We start from the raw sequence: 16,427 nt of genomic DNA on the forward strand, positions 1-16,427 counted from the left end.
CACACTCATGTGCACACAAATCAATCAGTGCTACTACTGACCAATCATCTCTCAGACGTCCACTATCAGCTGTGGTCATCTTCATCAGGACGAGATTATTAGAGTGCTAGACTGAAAACTCTCAGCTCAATATGGCCAAAAAATATTTATATATATAAATATACATTAAACTATTATAACTAAAACCTTCCTCCTATCATTCAACATTAATAATTATCTATAGTTGTTATATATTATGTTATATTATATTGTTATGTAAGCAAAGCCACACCCACAGTGTTTAAATGGCAGGCATACCTCTTTGGCAGTGAAAATGCAATAATTAAAATCTACACAGATCTGTGCATCACTATGTTCACTAATATTAGCGCTGCATGGAAGGAGTACTGTTCACTAAACTCCTTGTTGTTTTCTCAAATAAAATATCTAATAAATGTTTATCTGTGATGATTGTCGTTTTCTTTAACATATATATTTCATATCCATGAAACTTAGTAAGCTAGTGAACTGCTAAGCTAAAGCTAACAGCGCTATCTAACTGTGAGCTTATTTAAGGGGCTGATGAGGAGCTGCAGTGTTCGTAACGGTGATGGAAGACATTTACTTTAATTCCATTCATGCATTCAACTCTAACTAATTGATTTCCATTCAAACTAGTCTCTTCAATTCCATTAGGGATGCACAAACTGAAGATTTCTGTCCAAAACAGAAATCAAACAAAATGAAACAATATATATATATATATATATATATATATATTTTTTTTTTATTATTATTATTATTTTTTTTTTCATGATTAAAAACATAATTGTTTGGTTTTATTTTGGTCGGCAAAACCCTGCGTGAAACAAAGGGCTTTTTTGCTAGAATAATTTTGGTTGCCGAATATTTGGTGCACTCCTGCATTTCATATATTTTTACTTCAATTCTATGTTGCATTGGTTCAATGTGTACTTCTTTAAATTAAATTTCATCTAGCCTTTTCAATTCCATAGTTATGTTTTTACAACCATTTAATTTCATTCTATTCCCAGTCTTTTACTACCATTATATCATAATATCCTATGCTAATATTTCCACTCACTTTTATTTCCCTCCGTTCTGTTCCACTTTATTCCATTTCATTCCTCAGCAGGTTTACTCAGTTCCACACTGTGTTATTGCTGTAGTATTCTGAGCGTAATCCCGACGTGATGTGTATAATCTGAGCTGTATAATCTGAGCTGTATAATCTGAAAGCTGCAGTTCAGACGATGGTACAGTAACAGCACACGCGTTTAGGCCGCCTGGGTGGCTCCTCCTCCTGCTCAGGTACAGGTGTTTCCGCTAAGCTTTGGCTCCGCCTCTCGCAGACAGAAGGGGAGGAGTCTGATGAGACGGACAGGAGGCGGCCGCAGACGAGCTGGGCGGCGTTGCCGTCGGTGACGGAGCAGTCGGTGACCGTCCTCTCTCTCAGGGACATGTCGTCGTCGTCCTCGTCGATCAGTATGACCTCTGACCTCAGCACGCAGGCCAGCGTGCGCACGTCCTCCGAGGACGCCATGTTGCTGGAGTCGACCACGCCCATGGAGGACGACTTCTCGAGAGACGTCTCTCCGCCCTCCAGCAGACTGTCCTCCGCCTCTGAGCCGCAGCGGGGACTGCCGGCATCCAGCTGCTCGCTTAAACCCTGATACACACATTAAACACGCGTTACATCATCAATACAGGCTCCGCCCACAAATCTGTTACTACACAGCTTCAGTGTACATCACATACCTATATTCAGAGTGACATAAATATTCACCATAATGAGGGTCTGTAGCTGAAACCAGAAGGAAGTGTGGGATTGTGATGCTGCTACTCAGTAGGAAGATAAAGGGAAAATATGGCTCGAGCGCAAAAGCGCAAAAACAGAAGTTGCAGATAATTTGCACAGCGTGTGAGGAGAACTGTGAATTCAAGAGGAAAATAATCACCCGAGAGGAGAAAAATGAAGCTCGAGAGCAATATTTTGTTCAGGGCGTATATAAGGCATATAATTAGAGTGTGTGCTTTAGTTTCTCTATAGATTGAACGGAGCATCAAGGGAGCATGTAAATCTTATATCCATAAAGGATCTTTATTGAGATTATGTAGCGTCTGAATGTTAACAGATAAAAACCCCTCTTTAACTCTCACTCACCCGCAGAGACTCTACCAGAGCCGGGGTTCGAGACAGAAGCGAGGCGGGGATCGAGGCGTCTGATACGGTTTCAGACAGACTCTCGCTGTGTTGGGTATTGCGGAGGGACCGGAGTTCCAGGGGTTGGTGGTTATTGTCTGGAGCTGTGAGCAGGGGGGTCAGAGGTAGGCTGTTGGCCACTTTTGTGGCGTCTCTGTAAAGTTCAGAGCTCTTCTCAGCATGATCATTCGAGGACAGACTGTTCATGAGGTTCTTCTGCTGCTTCTTTATACAGGCGGTCTTACTGCCAGAGCCTGAGAGAGAGAGAGACAGACAGAGAGAAATAGAGAAAGAGAGAGAGAGACCTCAGTGCTAATAATTTACACATTTTTGGTCATTTAAGCTACATACACGACACCACATATCAGAAAACACCAATCATGTCAGTGTGGTTTTTACCTTAAGGTCTGATGTAAACATTTTAAAAACACATTTCAAACAGCATTACAAAAAAAATGTCAGAATGCATTTCATAGTATTGCCACAAGTTTTAGTATTTTAGTTGCACCATCAGCTAAATTTTAGCTGTGTTTTAGCTGAATTTCAGGTTCATCTTTAGCTGTATCTACAGTAGCATTTAGGTTAAGTCTTCTGCTTCCTCTTCAGCATTGTCTTGGGCATCATCTTGAGCATCGCTTTGAGTATCATCCTCAGCATCACTAATCAGCATCTTCAGCATCATCTTGAGCGTCGCCTTTAGCATCATCTTACCATTCCCTTCAGCATCTCGTTCAGCATCATCTTTAGAATTACCTTCAACAACTTTTCATATACAGACAAGAAATGCAGCCGACATGATGCATCAGTGTGTGATGTCTGCAGATGAGTGAGTTTTCATGCATGAAAACATGTAGAAAATACATGTAGAGAATATGAATTAAAGAACAAATGAACAAAAATAAAACGTATCACACAGTTTTTTCTCTCACCGGCCATAACGCTGTCCTTGGATACCATGGCAAACGTGGTCAGCCGAACCTTGGCACGGGTCCGAACCTGAGCAGCTCACATCCACCCACCCGTACAGCACCGCCCTAATACTCCATCAGTCCACAGGATTACTGCAGGATTAATCACACACACACACACACACTGTAAACACACACACGCTGAAAACACACACACACTGAAAACACACACACACACTTTCTGAATACACACTAATTCCCCCAAACAAGTGTTTACTGCAAATACATGCTCACAAATAAATACACACAAATACACACAGGATGAAGGAGGAGAGAGTGAGGGAGGTGGAAAGTAAAGGAGAAGGAGAGGAAGGGAGGAGAGAGTAAAAGAAGGAGAGATAGAGAGGAGAGAGTAAAAGAAGAGTAAAGAGGAGACAGTGAAGGAAAGGAGAGTAAAGAGGGACAGAGGAGGAGGAGAGTGAGGGATGAAAATGTAAAGGAGGAAAAGTGAAGGAGGAGAGAATAATGGAGGAGGAGAGTAAAGGAGGAGAGAGTGAAGGAAGAGAGTAAAAGAAGAGTAAAGGAGGAGAGAGTAAAGAAGGAGAGAGAAGGAGGAGAGGGTAAAGGAGGAGAGAGAGAAGGAGGAGAGTAAAGGAGGAGAGTGAGGAATGAGAATGTAAAGGAGGAGAGAGAGAAGGAGGAGAGAGTGAAGGAGGAGAGTGTAAAGAAGGAAGAGAGAGCATGAGAGAGAGTGAAGGAGGAGAGTGAGGGATGAGAATGTAAAGGAGGAGCGAGAGAAGGAGGAGAGAGTAAAGGAGGAGTGAGAGAAGGAGGAGAGAGTAAAGGAGGAGAGAGTAAAGGAGGAGGAGAGAGCGAGAGAAGAAAATGTAAAGGAGGAGAGTAAAGGAGGAGAAGAGTGAAGGAAGAGAGAGTAAAGGAGGAGAGTAAAAAAGGAGAGAGTAGGAGAGAGAGTGAAGGAGGAAAGTGAAGGAGAAGAGAGTAAAGAGGGAGAGAGTAAAGGAGGAGAGAGAAGAAGGAGAGAGAGAAGGAGAGAGAAGAAGGAAGAGAGTGAGTTATTTTTGTTTGGGTCGGCTGAAGGAGTTTGGACTTTAAAAGCAGTAAAAATAACTCAAAGCCCACGAGACTCCGAGGAGCTTTCAGAGACGACCAGCCTTCTGTCTCGGACACACACACACACACACACACACACAAACACACACACACACACACACACACTCTCTTCTTCACACACTCTTCCACACACACACAAAGGTAAGCTCTCACCAGCAGTCTGTCAGGGATGTGTGTGATGTTTCTGCTACACACTCGCTCATCCTGCTCTGGTCTTGTCTGGTCTGTGTGTGATCTGGAGCGTCTCAATCACTGAAACACACACACACACACGGACACACACACACACTTACTGTCCATTTATTGTGCTTCAGCCCCTCTGATCAGGCATGCCACACACTGACAGAATCAGGCCTTCATAAATTAATCAGCTCTAATATGGGGAGTGTGTTAAAGAACACACACACACACACACACTCAGACCATAACATCACATTTCATTTCAATTCATTATGGAAATATATTGATACAAAAATGATGCATTCCAGATTTCTGCCAAATATAGCATTTAGTTATCTCAAGTCTTAAGCAGATATGTAAATATTTACAGGTGTGGTCTGATTTAACACTAAGGTTGGTTCCTCTATGCTGTATATAAGATGAGATTGTTTTTTTAAGATGAGATTGAATTTTAGTAATCTACAGGCTATCCGTCAACTTAGGGCGTGTCAGTGTGTCTTTGCTATCGTAACGACAGGAAAAGTACACCTTGCACATCTCAAAATGCACAAAAGTCATGTACTAATTCTCTTAATGAATCATGGGCGCCACTATGATGGCAGTCTCGTGGTGAGCATTGCTTTAATCCTGCCTTTGCCTTGGAGCGACACACTGCCCCAACAAACTGCTGGGAGCATCTCATACAGTGAGAGTCGGTCACTCCTAGTAGTGATAGGAGGAACATTACTAACAGTGATCTCAGTGATCTGTGCAGAACATCCTGCAGATACATGTGTTGCTGCTTTCTCTCCTGCAGAACTTCTTCCAGCTGATAGCAGCAGCATTTTGCAGCAGGATAATGTTCACCCACACACAGCAAGGGTTGCCCAGGAACACAGTCTCCACCAGATTGCAGCACTTCCTCGTCCTGCCCGCTCTCCAGATTTATCACCAATCCAGCATTTATGGAGCAGCTGGGAGTGTAGAGCTACAGGATCTACAGGCCCAGCTGTAGCAACATCTGTGGGTAAATGTGCTGCAGGATCCATACAGAACCTGTAGAACCTCCAAACCCAACCGTCTCAATCTCATATTATATCCAGCATAGAGGAATCAACAGGGAACAACTCTAATACTATAATCACTCTAATACAGCTCTATAAAAAATGAAGAGATCACTTCAGTTTCTGAATCAGTTTCTCTGATTTATAGGTTTATGTTTGCGTAAAATGAACATTGTTGTTTTATTCTATAAACTACAGACAACATTTCGCCCAAATTCCAAATAAAAATATTCTCATTTAGAGCATTTATTTACAGAAAATGAGAAATGACTCAAATAACAAAAAGATGCAGAGCTTTCAGACCTCAAATAATGCAAAGAGAACAAGTTCATATTCATAAAGTTTTAGGAGTTCAGAAATAATCAATATTTGGTGGAATAACTGGTTTTTCACAGTTTTTTTCATGCATCTTGGCATCATGTTCTCCTCCACCAGTCTTACACACTGCTTTTGGATAACTTTATGCTGCTTTACTCCTGGTGCAAAAATTCAAGCAGTTCAGTTTGGTGGTTTGATGGTTTGTGATCATCCATCTTCCTCTTGATTATATTCCAGATATTTTTTATTTGTTAAAATCAAAGAAACTCATCATTTTTAAGTGCTCTCTAATTTTTTACAAAGCTGTATATCATCCGTACACACCATTCACACAGATGAAGGTTCATCACATTCAAACCATCAACTACTTGCTGCCTATATATATACAGTATATAGATACAGTATATAGATACAGTAGATATATATGTGTATTAACTGTTCCTCTATAAAGCAAACACTGACCATCATCCTCCCATTAAAACAGCTGTAAGAAAGAGAAGCTGAGACTCACCCTCTCCTGCCTGCAGCGTGTCTGTGTGTGGGATCATCTCTCAGTCTTACACTCTCACAGCAGCCTGCAGGGGGTGGAGAGAGAGAGAGAGAGAGAGAGAGATAGCGAGAGAGAGAGAGAGAGAGAGAGAGAGAGAGAGAGAGAGAGAGAAAGGGAGATATCTATACTTAGCCATCATGTTCACATGGTCTCTATTAATGGGTCTTAAAGCGATACTTTGCCTAAAAAATGTCCAGTCATGTTTGGTGTCAGACGTGTGATACCTAATTTTAATAAATAATGCTAATTACTGTCAGACTGACTGTATATCTACATCATATACATGATACATATCATAACATACTGAATCTGTGAAATAGTGTTCAGTAACCTCTACCCAGCCAACAAAAAAAAAAATAAGAATAGCACTTAGAAATGATGAGTTTCTTTGATTTTACGAAATTTAAAACCTCTGGAATATAATCAAGAGGAAGATGGATGATCACAAACCATCAAACCACCAAACTGAACTGCTTGAGTAAAGCAGAATAAAGTTATCCAAAAGCAGTGTGTAAGACTGGTGGAGGAGAACAAGATGCCAAGACGCATGAAAAAAACTGTGATTAAAAACCACCAGGGTTATTCCACCAAATATTGATTTCTGAACTCTTAAAACTCTTTTTCTTTTTTTAAAAATCTTTTTTCTTGTTCCAGCCATTTCTCTTTTTCTGCAAATAAATGCTCTAAATAACAACATTAAAAAAAATAATTAAAATAGATTTTTTTAAATACGATCATTTAGAGCTGAAATTCGGATTCTGATAAGATGAGGACGAGGTGTGTGTGATGATGGAGACGACGGGTGTGTGTGTGTGATGATGGTGGGGATGGTGTGTGTGTGTGTGTGTGTGTGTGTGTGAGAGGAAAGCTCTGTACGATATGTAATGAATAATACACAGGAAACATCTCCACATACATGTAAGTACAGACCCGGCACGGCTGAGTGATCATCAGAGCTCTGAAATATTAAACAGCACTCAGAGCCCCGAGAGCTGCAACCAGAGCCACGCCCCCTGCAGGAGCAGCGCTGCTACTGCTCCCTTTATATATACTGTCCTAGAAAAAACATAAATAAATAAATTCATTAATAAATAATGAAAACCATTTATTATTAGTATTAATATAAGATGATATAAACCATTATAATTGTATTATGCTTTTAAGTTTAATTTAATATTATATTTTAAATAACTAGAATATTTATATAGAGTTATGTTTAGTATTATTTGTTATGTGTAAACTAATCAGGAAAAAACTAAACTGAATAAATATATAAAACAAGGGCTGTACAATATATAGTTTTAGCCTCACCATAGCAGCATGCACATATGCATTACTCACATTGCAAGACATGCAGTGTCGCATAACTTAAATATCAATCTGCTTATTGATTGATATTAGTGCTGGGAGAAAATGAATATAAAACTCAAAGCTCCTGATATGCTATGATTTTATGAAAACCTTAAAGTATCATCATTTATTTCTAACAGAAATACACAATAGTAAATATGTAACTACATATATGAAGTTAATATACACATACACATAATATGTGTATTTAGGTCTTATTTTTCTAATACAAACAGAAGACAATTGTTTGATGAGTTAAAACTGCACACAGACAGTAAACTGTACAGCAACTGCAACTTTTTTTTATCAGATCAATGAATTCCTACTCTTGTATACAATATATTGCAATGACATTGTTTTTTTCCAATATTGTGCAGCCCTATATAAAATTATAATTAAAATTAATATATACAGTAGAAATGAATAAACGACAGCTGGAAAGTTTAGAAATTTATTGTAAAAAAAAAAAAAAAAAACAGATCTCATCCTTAATCCCGTACTGCATAGTGGAGTGCAGTTTGAGCACCGGTCACTCTGGATTTTACTCTGGGAGTGCGCAGTGTTAGCACTCTCTCAGCGCTGGGTTACAGTCTGTGTATATGTCCCGTCAGCAGCAGGGTGTGAGTTGAGTGATCCTCCAGGTTAAAACTGTAGTCTGAACCGCCGGGGGCAGAGCCTGGTGTGGGGGCGGAGCTGTGGGAGGAGCCAGTGTTCTCTTTGATGGTAACGGTGACGGTTTTCGGTAAGCGGAGAGGCTGAGCGTAACACACGGTCAGTGAGAGAGGAGCTCTTACAGCATCAGCTCCTACAAACACAGAATAAATATAAATTTACATTTATTTATACTTTTAAATTTACAGTAATTTTTATTTTATTATTGTTTATTATTGTTTAATATTTTACTGCTACTGCTGTAATATTTGCTCTATAATTTAATACTTTAGTTTTTATTCATCTTTACAGCTTTAACTACAGTTTTCTGTTTATCTTTTTATTTATTTATTTAACTACAAATAAAACATATACATAATTTAACAATATATAGAGAATAATATATAAAAGAAAACAATATATACAGTAAATGCCTATTAGAAGTGGCTACAATGTTCACAATCACATGCAGTGTCAGGTAAAATCCCAAACTATATTAAACACATTGTACTATAACTTTGTGCTCTCCTACCTATTACAAAATAAAAGTGCACTGTTCTCTTTTTTTTGTCTATTATTTATTTTGGATCATTTACTTTTATTTAAATATTTAATTCCAAATGAAATTGCCATGTCCATTTTTGTTCTTTTTATATGCTGTAGTGTGTGTAGAGAACAGGTAGATCAGGTGAGTGTGTTACCTCTGATCTTCTCTGTCTCTGCTAAACACCTGGAGACGGCCCACAGCGCAGGGGTGCAGCCGTACCCCTGCAGGCAGGACGGTAACAGCGCAGAGAGACCCGGACCAACACCCCCTTCACCGGCCCACCACGGCACTGACACCCTCACACTCCTCACACTCTTCACACTGCTCACACCGTCTGAGAGAGAGAGAGAGAGAGAGAGACATTTATTACCTTTTTAATTAAATTTAACAAAATTTATAAATAAATATTCTTTAATAATAAAACGTCATGCATTCATTTTCTGTATTTTTTTATTTTAAGACAATTTTAGACCTGTATTTACCTTGATATTCAATTTATCAACTTTTTTAGATTAAATTTGTAAGTTTTTTTTTTTCATTTTTTTTTTAGATATTAATGTTTTCATAAATAGGTGATGATGATATTCCTTAATATTAGATAAAAAAGCAGTCCAAAATGAATGCGGTTGAATGGAGCTAAACAACTAAAACTTATTAAACTAATTAACTAACTATAAATAGTAGTTAATTACTTGGTTTTACTGATTTTACTTTAATTATGAAAAATAAAGTAAAGTATTTTACAAAAAAAAAAAAAAACTAAGGAAACGTACCTGTATATGTCTAGGTTTTCTACAAAAAACAGGTTTAAGGCAGTAAAGATGCTGCAGTACTGATACTGTGAGCTGATTGGTTGTTGAGCTGATGCTGGAGCATGTAACGGAGGCCTATAATTGGACTTAAATATTATACCTGTGTTTTTTTAGTATAAAAATGATCAAACATTTATATAATTATGCTCAATTGCTCTAGTGGACAAACTACACAAACATTCACCACTATAGTGCTTATCATTTCAGTCTATTAAATGCATATTGTTTTGTGTGTGTGTGTGTGTGTGAGAGAGTGTGTGTACGTACCGTCAGCAGTGTGTGTGTCCGGCTGCAGGGTGTGTGTGTGGGTGGTGTTGGGGGAAAGGAGTGTGATGGTGCTGCTCCACCCGTTTTCCTCCTCCTCTTGTTGGTGGACCGTCCTCATACTGAGGGCCAGATCCACCTCCACCCCCCCACTCACACACCTGTACCCGGCCACGCCCACCCTCAGCGAGAACTTGCCCCTCTTCAGCTCATCCACTGGCTGCAGCAGCTTCACCCTCTCCGACACACACACCAGTCCTGATACACACACACACATCGTTATGTATTTACGCCATCACATCTCATCACATCACAACTATATTAAATCTTGTTCACACCTGTAAAGTAGATGAAGATTTTAACCCCTCCCATTTCTATTAAGAGCTAGCCCCTCCCCCTGTCTCTACACCAGGTGTGCACACAGTAACCGAACTCGAATTTCAGGTGACCTCTCTGACTCACCGTACGGACTCAACCCGAACCGATCAGAGCATGTGATCATGCTAATGAGCCGAGAGCAGAGGAATTGTGGGTAAAGGAGAGGGATGTCTCTGAAGGTGCTGTACGGATAATCCCATCCGTATCCCACAGTGCTGCAGTACCGCCTCAGAGAGACCACCTCATACCTGCAGAACATCCACATACTTATTAATAATAACTCTCGATAACTGAAAGTATAATTACTAACTATTTTATATGTAATTTAATACACTGACTGACCAGTATCCTAGCCCTGTACAGCTTGTACTTTTCAGTAGGACTGCAACTAATGACTATTTCAGTAGTCGACTAATCTGCTGATTATTTTTTCGATTAATCAATTAGTCACAATTATTTTTGTCTTGCCCTTAATTTGTATTTCCTACAGGTGAGAACAGCCACTTTGGGAAAAGATAGTACACTGAGTAAACTGATATGCGCGTAAAAATGAACTTAAACATGTCGTTTGTTGGCTCCTCCTAGCAGCTCTCTCCCTCATTCCCAGCAATGTTTACATCATTTTACTTCTTAAAGAAAATAATAACGTTAATTCACTATGATATTTTCTGTCTATTCACTTATTCTACTGAACAATGAAAGTGCATTTTTTCATTCAGTAAAACAGTGGGTCATTTTTAAAGGGCTGCATGTATCCCTCCAGCAACTTATTGTAAAAATTATGCTTTAGACTCAAGATATTTTTAAAACTCTAATAATAATAAAAAAAACAGTGTGGAGATATTATTATATATGTCTATATATATTTGATGATAAATTGATACATATGATTATCGTGACATGCCTAGATTATTTCATAGCTACTAGAGCATCATTATTAAAAAGTAATTTAGTTTAAAATGTGAAACTCATATATTATATAGATGTATTACACACAGAGTGATCTTTTTCTGAGACATTGATTCTTTGTTATGTTTTTTCATTTGCTGTAAGCCACAATCTTTAACAATAACAGAAATAGACGCTTAAAATAGATCTCTCTGTGTATAATACATCTATATAATATATAGATATATAACATTTTGAACTGAATTACTGAAATAAAGTAACTTGTCAATGATATTCTCATTTTTCGAGATGCACTAGTCATTTATTTAAACTTACTAGAGACCAACACAGCTCAATATTTTATTTTTAAGCAATTTAAAGCATTGTTTTTGGAATTGCCCGTTCCACCTTAAATGGTGCAGCAGTTCCATTCTGGCGCCTCAGTGCTGCACCATTTAAGGTGGATGGGACAATTCCAAAAACAACCTCTATAAACTAGATTTAAAGACCCACCTGCAGTTAATAAGAGTTAATAGTAATTCTCCGGGACTTTTCTCGGTTTTAAGGTGTCCCCGTTTCCTGCGGAGCCGCTGCTGGATGTAGGCGGAGAGCAGGCGGAGGGAGCCCGGGAGAGGCTGCCTGAAGTCCCGCACCGCGGAGCAGAAACTCCCCCGGAGAAAATACACCCACCCCGCACAGACTACAGCCAGCGCCGCGGCCACACCACCGGCCCTGCAGCCCCTCAGCTCCCCCAGCGCTCCATAACCCATCTCACTGTACTATTAATAATCAATAATCCATATTATTATTATTATCAATAAATATCTCAATGTGACTCAAGTACCAAAGTCCGCTGCCGTTCTGTGCAACAGCGCGGCTCAGAACACACAGCTTTACTGACCTCTAGCGGCCGAACAGGGGGACCGCCGGAAATAATACTATAAATTTAACAATAAAAAATATATGTATATTATTTATTATTTATGATTAATAATAATGATAATACTCCTATTGTATAGCCATGGACATAAACATATTACCGTGTATCTACAGTGCAATGGCATATGTCTTTCGTGTTTAATGTAATTATTGTGTTTATTGTGTATACTATTTAAGTTAACTGTATATTTCTATGTTATTTTATTATTCTACTATGTTGTAAATATTGTTATTTTGATTTTAGTGGGAACCTGCACCCAATTTTTTCACTCACGTGTACACTTGAATCTTGGAACTATTTATTTATTTATTTATTAAGAACAATAATAAATCGTACAAATCATATGACAATAATCTAAACTAATCTATTAATAATAATAGAAATTCTTATAATAACAGTTGTATTGTGATTATCATAATACATTTTTATAATAACTAAGATTTGAACAAATTTTTAACTGTGATCCACTATCAAATAAGAATTTAATTGAATCATTTTTTTTGTATTAATCTAATTAGATGAATAATTATCTATCAATGATTAGGCATATTTGTATTTATATATATGTTTTGCATTATAATTATCAGAATTATTACTTACAATACCATTAATTTATGAGTATGCTTAGCTTTATGCTTAAAAATAATAAAAATAATAATAATAATGTATCATTTTTGTATGTGTAATCAAATATTACATATTAAGAATTTAAATGTAAGCAAATCTATTATTGTGATGTAATTAGGCATAAAATCAAAACTGGAGGAGGTGCTCATATAATCAAAACAAATTAATATAACTAATATAGCTAATATAATAAACTGATTTATTTTTAATAATACTGGTGATAATATTAATATAAGGTTGTGGTGTATGAGTAATAATCAAGAGTGACATAATAACTTTTTAGTGAAAAAGATAAAAATGAAATAACAGTAATTCATTATATTGAAATTACTAAATGATTATTATTAGTAGTACTAGGAATAATAGCATGTATGATAAAAAAAAAATTACATGTCAGGTTATTCTTGTTAAAATAATAATCAAAATATCCTTATTGTATTAAGTGTAAGCAAACCTCAGATAATTTAATAATTGTAGAATCATTACAAGAAATCATAAAAAATCTAATAAAACTAACAATAAACTTATAGCTTTATTATTTATTTTTGGATTATAATCACATTTATTACCGCTCATAAATATAACAATGGTTAATTTAATAAATATATTTTTAACGTTTATGAATATAAATGCATTGCTTTTTTTTTTTGTTTTATTATTATAACTAAGTATGAAGAGTCATGACCTGGAGAACAGAAACAGGAATGAAATGATATTTTAATAATTATTAAAAATCTGTGCATCACATACAGTAAATTACATTCAGTCATTGTAAATAAAGATAAATAAATTAGAGGGAATTTCTACAGTAGAGTTTAGATCTACTGTAAACACATTCAGCAGTTCAGCAGTACTGTGGTCCGGGGGTCCGAGGGGTCCCGCAGCGTCTGGGTTCAGTACTGTAGAGTAAGGCACGGATATTAACACCAGAACCGGCGTGGGTCCAAAACACTGCTCACATCTTAGAGCCAATCACACACACTCACATCAATAATTCATACATTAATTACAGAATTAATAGTGCAGATACATTCACAATCAGCTCTTTTCAGAGATTACTCAACATCACACACACACACACATGTTCTGAAGAGTGTGAGCATTTACACTTTAATGCTAACTACTGTACATTAGGTTCCATTGTTTTTTAGCCACATTAGCCTCTTATTTTCAGTGCTAGCTTGTGTAGATAAGCCTCATTGCATGTTAGCTGCATTGGCATCGTAGCTCCAGTGTTATATGTAATGTATAATATTATACAGCTAATAAGATTAAGAGACCACTTAAAAATGTATTAAAATTGATGGGTGATGAATTATTGCACCAGTAGTAGAGGCATAAAGTTATCCAAAAGCAGTGTGTAAGACTGGTGGAGGAGAACATGATGCCAAGATGCATGAAAAAACTGTGATTAAAAACCAGGGTTATTCCACCAAATATTGATTTCTGAACTCTTAAAACTTTATGAATATGAACTTGTTTTCTTTACATTATTTGAGGTCATCTTTTATTATTTCAGCCATTTCTCATTTTCTGTAATTAAATGCTCTAAATGACAATATTGTTATTCGGAATTTGGGAGAAATGTTGTCTGTAGTTTATAAAATAAAACAACAATGTTCATTTTACTCAAAAATCAGAGAAACTGATTCAGAAACTGATTTTTTTTTTTCATTTTTTCCAGAGCTGTATAATAAAGGCTGTTGATTGGTTGATTGTCTGTAAGCAGGGTTTTGAAGGAGGTGTATTAATTTATACTGTAATTAAACTATTAGCTGTAATCTTCAGCGCTGGTTCCTCAGCCGAACAGCAGCAGCAGGGCGATACAGACGGCGTTTACGGCGATCAGGGGAACTGTGGGAACAGAGGAACCATCAGAGTACATTAGAACCGACCAGCTCAGGCTAATACAGAACACTGTATCTTTAAACACAACACAAACACCACCACATCAACCACCCAGACCCTCAGAGACATCCCCGTCGGGCCTTCTGCGCACAACTGAAGCCCTGTTTTACACTGAACTGCAATTAAACTGATCCGTATTGATTATCTACACTACAGGCCTGACATTTTCTCAGCACAGGTCAGAGAATAATATCACATTTATATACACATGTAGTGTTATGTGACACAGGCTGCGTCCCAAACTGCACACTTCCACACTACATAGTACACTTAGGCCCAGAAATATATATGGACAGTGGCACAGCCTTCATGATTAATCTGTTTAAATTGAGACAATAAAATAAATAATTTTTATAAACACACCCCTCATGACGGTTCTGACAGAGCGGATCAGGTTGACGAGCTGGGTTTTAACACCTGGTTCCTCTCCAAAACCCCCGATGCTCTGGTCCACACCCCAACCAACTGTAAGCAGAACCACAGAACCACATTATTTATAAAAAGAGTTTATCTAAAACATGCAAAACAGACACTACAGTTCTAGACATTAGAGATCCAGCTTTAAGTAAAAGTGAATGTGCTCTGTTACTTTTAATACTTAGGTACTGCGAGCAGTTTTACATAGAAAAATGTAATAGTAAAGTACTAATGGTAAAAATAAACAGTACAGTGTTATTTGTGTAGTTATTACCAAAAGCAGTGGAAAGTTCTCAGAGTGAAAGGCAAAAAATCATACTAGGAAAATTGCATATTTGGTTGTACATAGTACAGAGACCACAGTTTGGAATCCTTTAAAACATGAAAATCAAAGACTTATCATATCTCACCACTAAATTCTTAAAGAGCTCATTCTCACATATTTAAGGTAAATGTTCCAAGTGATATTACTGTACCAATTTGGAGTAATGAGAAGTCAAACTTAGTCAACTTAAAAATGCCTATTCGGTTTTGCTTACACCAGAATTTGGACCCTTTAAAATCAACAAATTAAACTATTATTAAACTACACCATTAAATTCTTGAAGATGACTATTTATATATATCTTAAAACAGATTTTGGAGAACAATAAAACCAGCTAATCAAATGGTTTTCAAATGACACTACTAAATCTACGAAAAACACATTTTCCAATATTAATTTTAAAAGTTATTATATATTACTGTATCATTTCAGAGTAATGGAAGGTCAAACTTAGGAAAAATGCACATTTGGTTTGAATTTGTGGGCATTATAAAGTATTTGGGCTTCAGGCAGCCAAATCATTATCACCCAACAGTATCTGTCTAATGAACTGTTTATACTGATAAAAAAAAAACGAATTAAATGAACTGAAGTGGGTTAGTGAAGAGTTAAACAGGTTTAATTATAGGGTTAGTTAGAGTTAGTTAGGGTTAACTATAGGGTTAGATAGAGTTAGCTGATAGAGGTTAAGCAGGCACACCTGTTCTGGTGTAACATCAGGTAAATCAGGGTGTTTAAAGTTAAATATAATTAATTCTGATATGATTAAAGCTCCAGAACTCTTACTCTTGGCGAGAAATCGCTCTTCATGCAGAACCGCCACAGCATTAGTGAATAAAACAGCGGCCAGGATCAGCCCGTACAGCGCCATTACTGTTTACACTGAGCACTGACTCGGTCCGCAAAGAGTCGACTCTCCGAGTCCAGGCTTCAGACAGAGAGAGTCGACTCCGAAGCTTCGGACCCGATTTTACACAGATTTTACTT

General features: G+C 37.2%; 3 protein-coding genes across 6 annotated transcripts; all 3 read right to left on the minus strand.

The window, feature by feature from the left end:
- Nucleotides 1–801: 801 nt before the first annotated feature.
- On the minus strand, nt 802–7,535 carry si:ch211-12e13.12 (paralemmin-2). 3 transcript variants are annotated; one of them, XM_022686824.2, is made up of 6 exons: nt 7,250–7,535; nt 6,295–6,358; nt 4,396–4,494; nt 3,133–3,264; nt 2,165–2,457; nt 802–1,669 (listed from the first exon to the last, which is right to left on the minus strand). In XM_022686824.2, the coding sequence occupies exons 4-6, from the start codon at nt 3,158–3,160 to the stop codon at nt 1,247–1,249; spliced, it is 744 nt and encodes a 247-aa protein (XP_022542545.1). In that variant the 5' UTR covers nt 3,161–3,264; nt 4,396–4,494; nt 6,295–6,358; nt 7,250–7,535; the 3' UTR covers nt 802–1,246. The 3 variants fall into 3 exon arrangements, with proteins under 3 accessions (XP_022542545.1, XP_049326344.1, XP_049326345.1); XM_049470387.1 differs by lacking the exons at nt 6,295–6,358; nt 7,250–7,535 and having other exon boundaries at nt 4,396–4,682; XM_049470388.1 differs by lacking the exons at nt 4,396–4,494; nt 6,295–6,358; nt 7,250–7,535 and having other exon boundaries at nt 3,133–4,359.
- Nucleotides 7,536–8,120: 585 nt separating this feature from the next.
- On the minus strand, nt 8,121–12,113 carry si:ch211-12e13.1 (uncharacterized). Of its 2 annotated transcripts, XM_022686823.2 has the most exons (5): nt 11,737–12,113; nt 10,420–10,583; nt 9,961–10,215; nt 9,036–9,215; nt 8,121–8,488 (listed from the first exon to the last, which is right to left on the minus strand). In XM_022686823.2, exons 1-5 carry the CDS (start codon nt 11,991–11,993, stop codon nt 8,268–8,270), a joined length of 1,077 nt encoding a protein of 358 aa, XP_022542544.2. In that variant the 5' UTR covers nt 11,994–12,113; the 3' UTR covers nt 8,121–8,267. The 2 variants fall into 2 exon arrangements, with proteins under 2 accessions (XP_022542544.2, XP_049326346.1); XM_049470389.1 differs by lacking the exon at nt 9,036–9,215.
- Nucleotides 12,114–13,489: 1,376 nt separating this feature from the next.
- On the minus strand, nt 13,490–16,380 carry LOC103041226 (immediate early response 3-interacting protein 1). The gene is made up of 3 exons (XM_007239059.4): nt 16,227–16,380; nt 15,062–15,163; nt 13,490–14,644 (listed from the first exon to the last, which is right to left on the minus strand). The coding sequence occupies exons 1-3, from the start codon at nt 16,309–16,311 to the stop codon at nt 14,589–14,591; spliced, it is 243 nt and encodes an 80-aa protein (XP_007239121.1). The 5' UTR covers nt 16,312–16,380; the 3' UTR covers nt 13,490–14,588.
- Between the last annotated feature and the right edge of the window lie 47 nt (nt 16,381–16,427).

This window comes from Astyanax mexicanus, chromosome 22 (assembly GCF_023375975.1).
Source record: "Astyanax mexicanus isolate ESR-SI-001 chromosome 22, AstMex3_surface, whole genome shotgun sequence".
Lineage (NCBI taxonomy): Eukaryota > Metazoa > Chordata > Actinopteri > Characiformes > Acestrorhamphidae > Astyanax > Astyanax mexicanus.

Excerpts from the sequence above, each read along its gene's own strand:
- si:ch211-12e13.12 (XM_022686824.2), bottom strand. The coding sequence starts at position 3,160 with ATGGTATCCAAGGACAGCGTTATGGCCG. Across the intron at positions 2,458-3,132 it reads CAAGGACAGCGTTATGGCCG|GCTCTGGCAGTAAGACCGCC; the intron begins GTGAGAGAAAAA and ends TCTCTCTCTCAG. Across the intron at positions 1,670-2,164 it reads CTCTGGTAGAGTCTCTGCGG|GGTTTAAGCGAGCAGCTGGA; the intron begins GTGAGTGAGAGT and ends TGTGTGTATCAG.
- si:ch211-12e13.1 (XM_022686823.2), bottom strand. The coding sequence starts at position 11,993 with ATGGGTTATGGAGCGCTGGGGGAGCTGAGGGGCTGCAGGGCCGGTGGT. Across the intron at positions 10,584-11,736 it reads TTAACTCTTATTAACTGCAG|GTATGAGGTGGTCTCTCTGA; the intron begins GTGGGTCTTTAA and ends GATGTTCTGCAG. Across the intron at positions 10,216-10,419 it reads GTTCGGGTTGAGTCCGTACG|GACTGGTGTGTGTGTCGGAG; the intron begins GTGAGTCAGAGA and ends TGTGTGTATCAG.
- LOC103041226 (XM_007239059.4), bottom strand. The coding sequence starts at position 16,311 with ATGGCGCTGTACGGGCTGATCCTGGCCGCTGTTTTATTCACTAATGCT. Across the intron at positions 15,164-16,226 it reads AGAGCGATTTCTCGCCAAGA|TTGGTTGGGGTGTGGACCAG; the intron begins GTAAGAGTTCTG and ends TTCTGCTTACAG. Across the intron at positions 14,645-15,061 it reads TGTCAGAACCGTCATGAGGG|TTCCCCTGATCGCCGTAAAC; the intron begins GTGTGTTTATAA and ends CTGTTCCCACAG.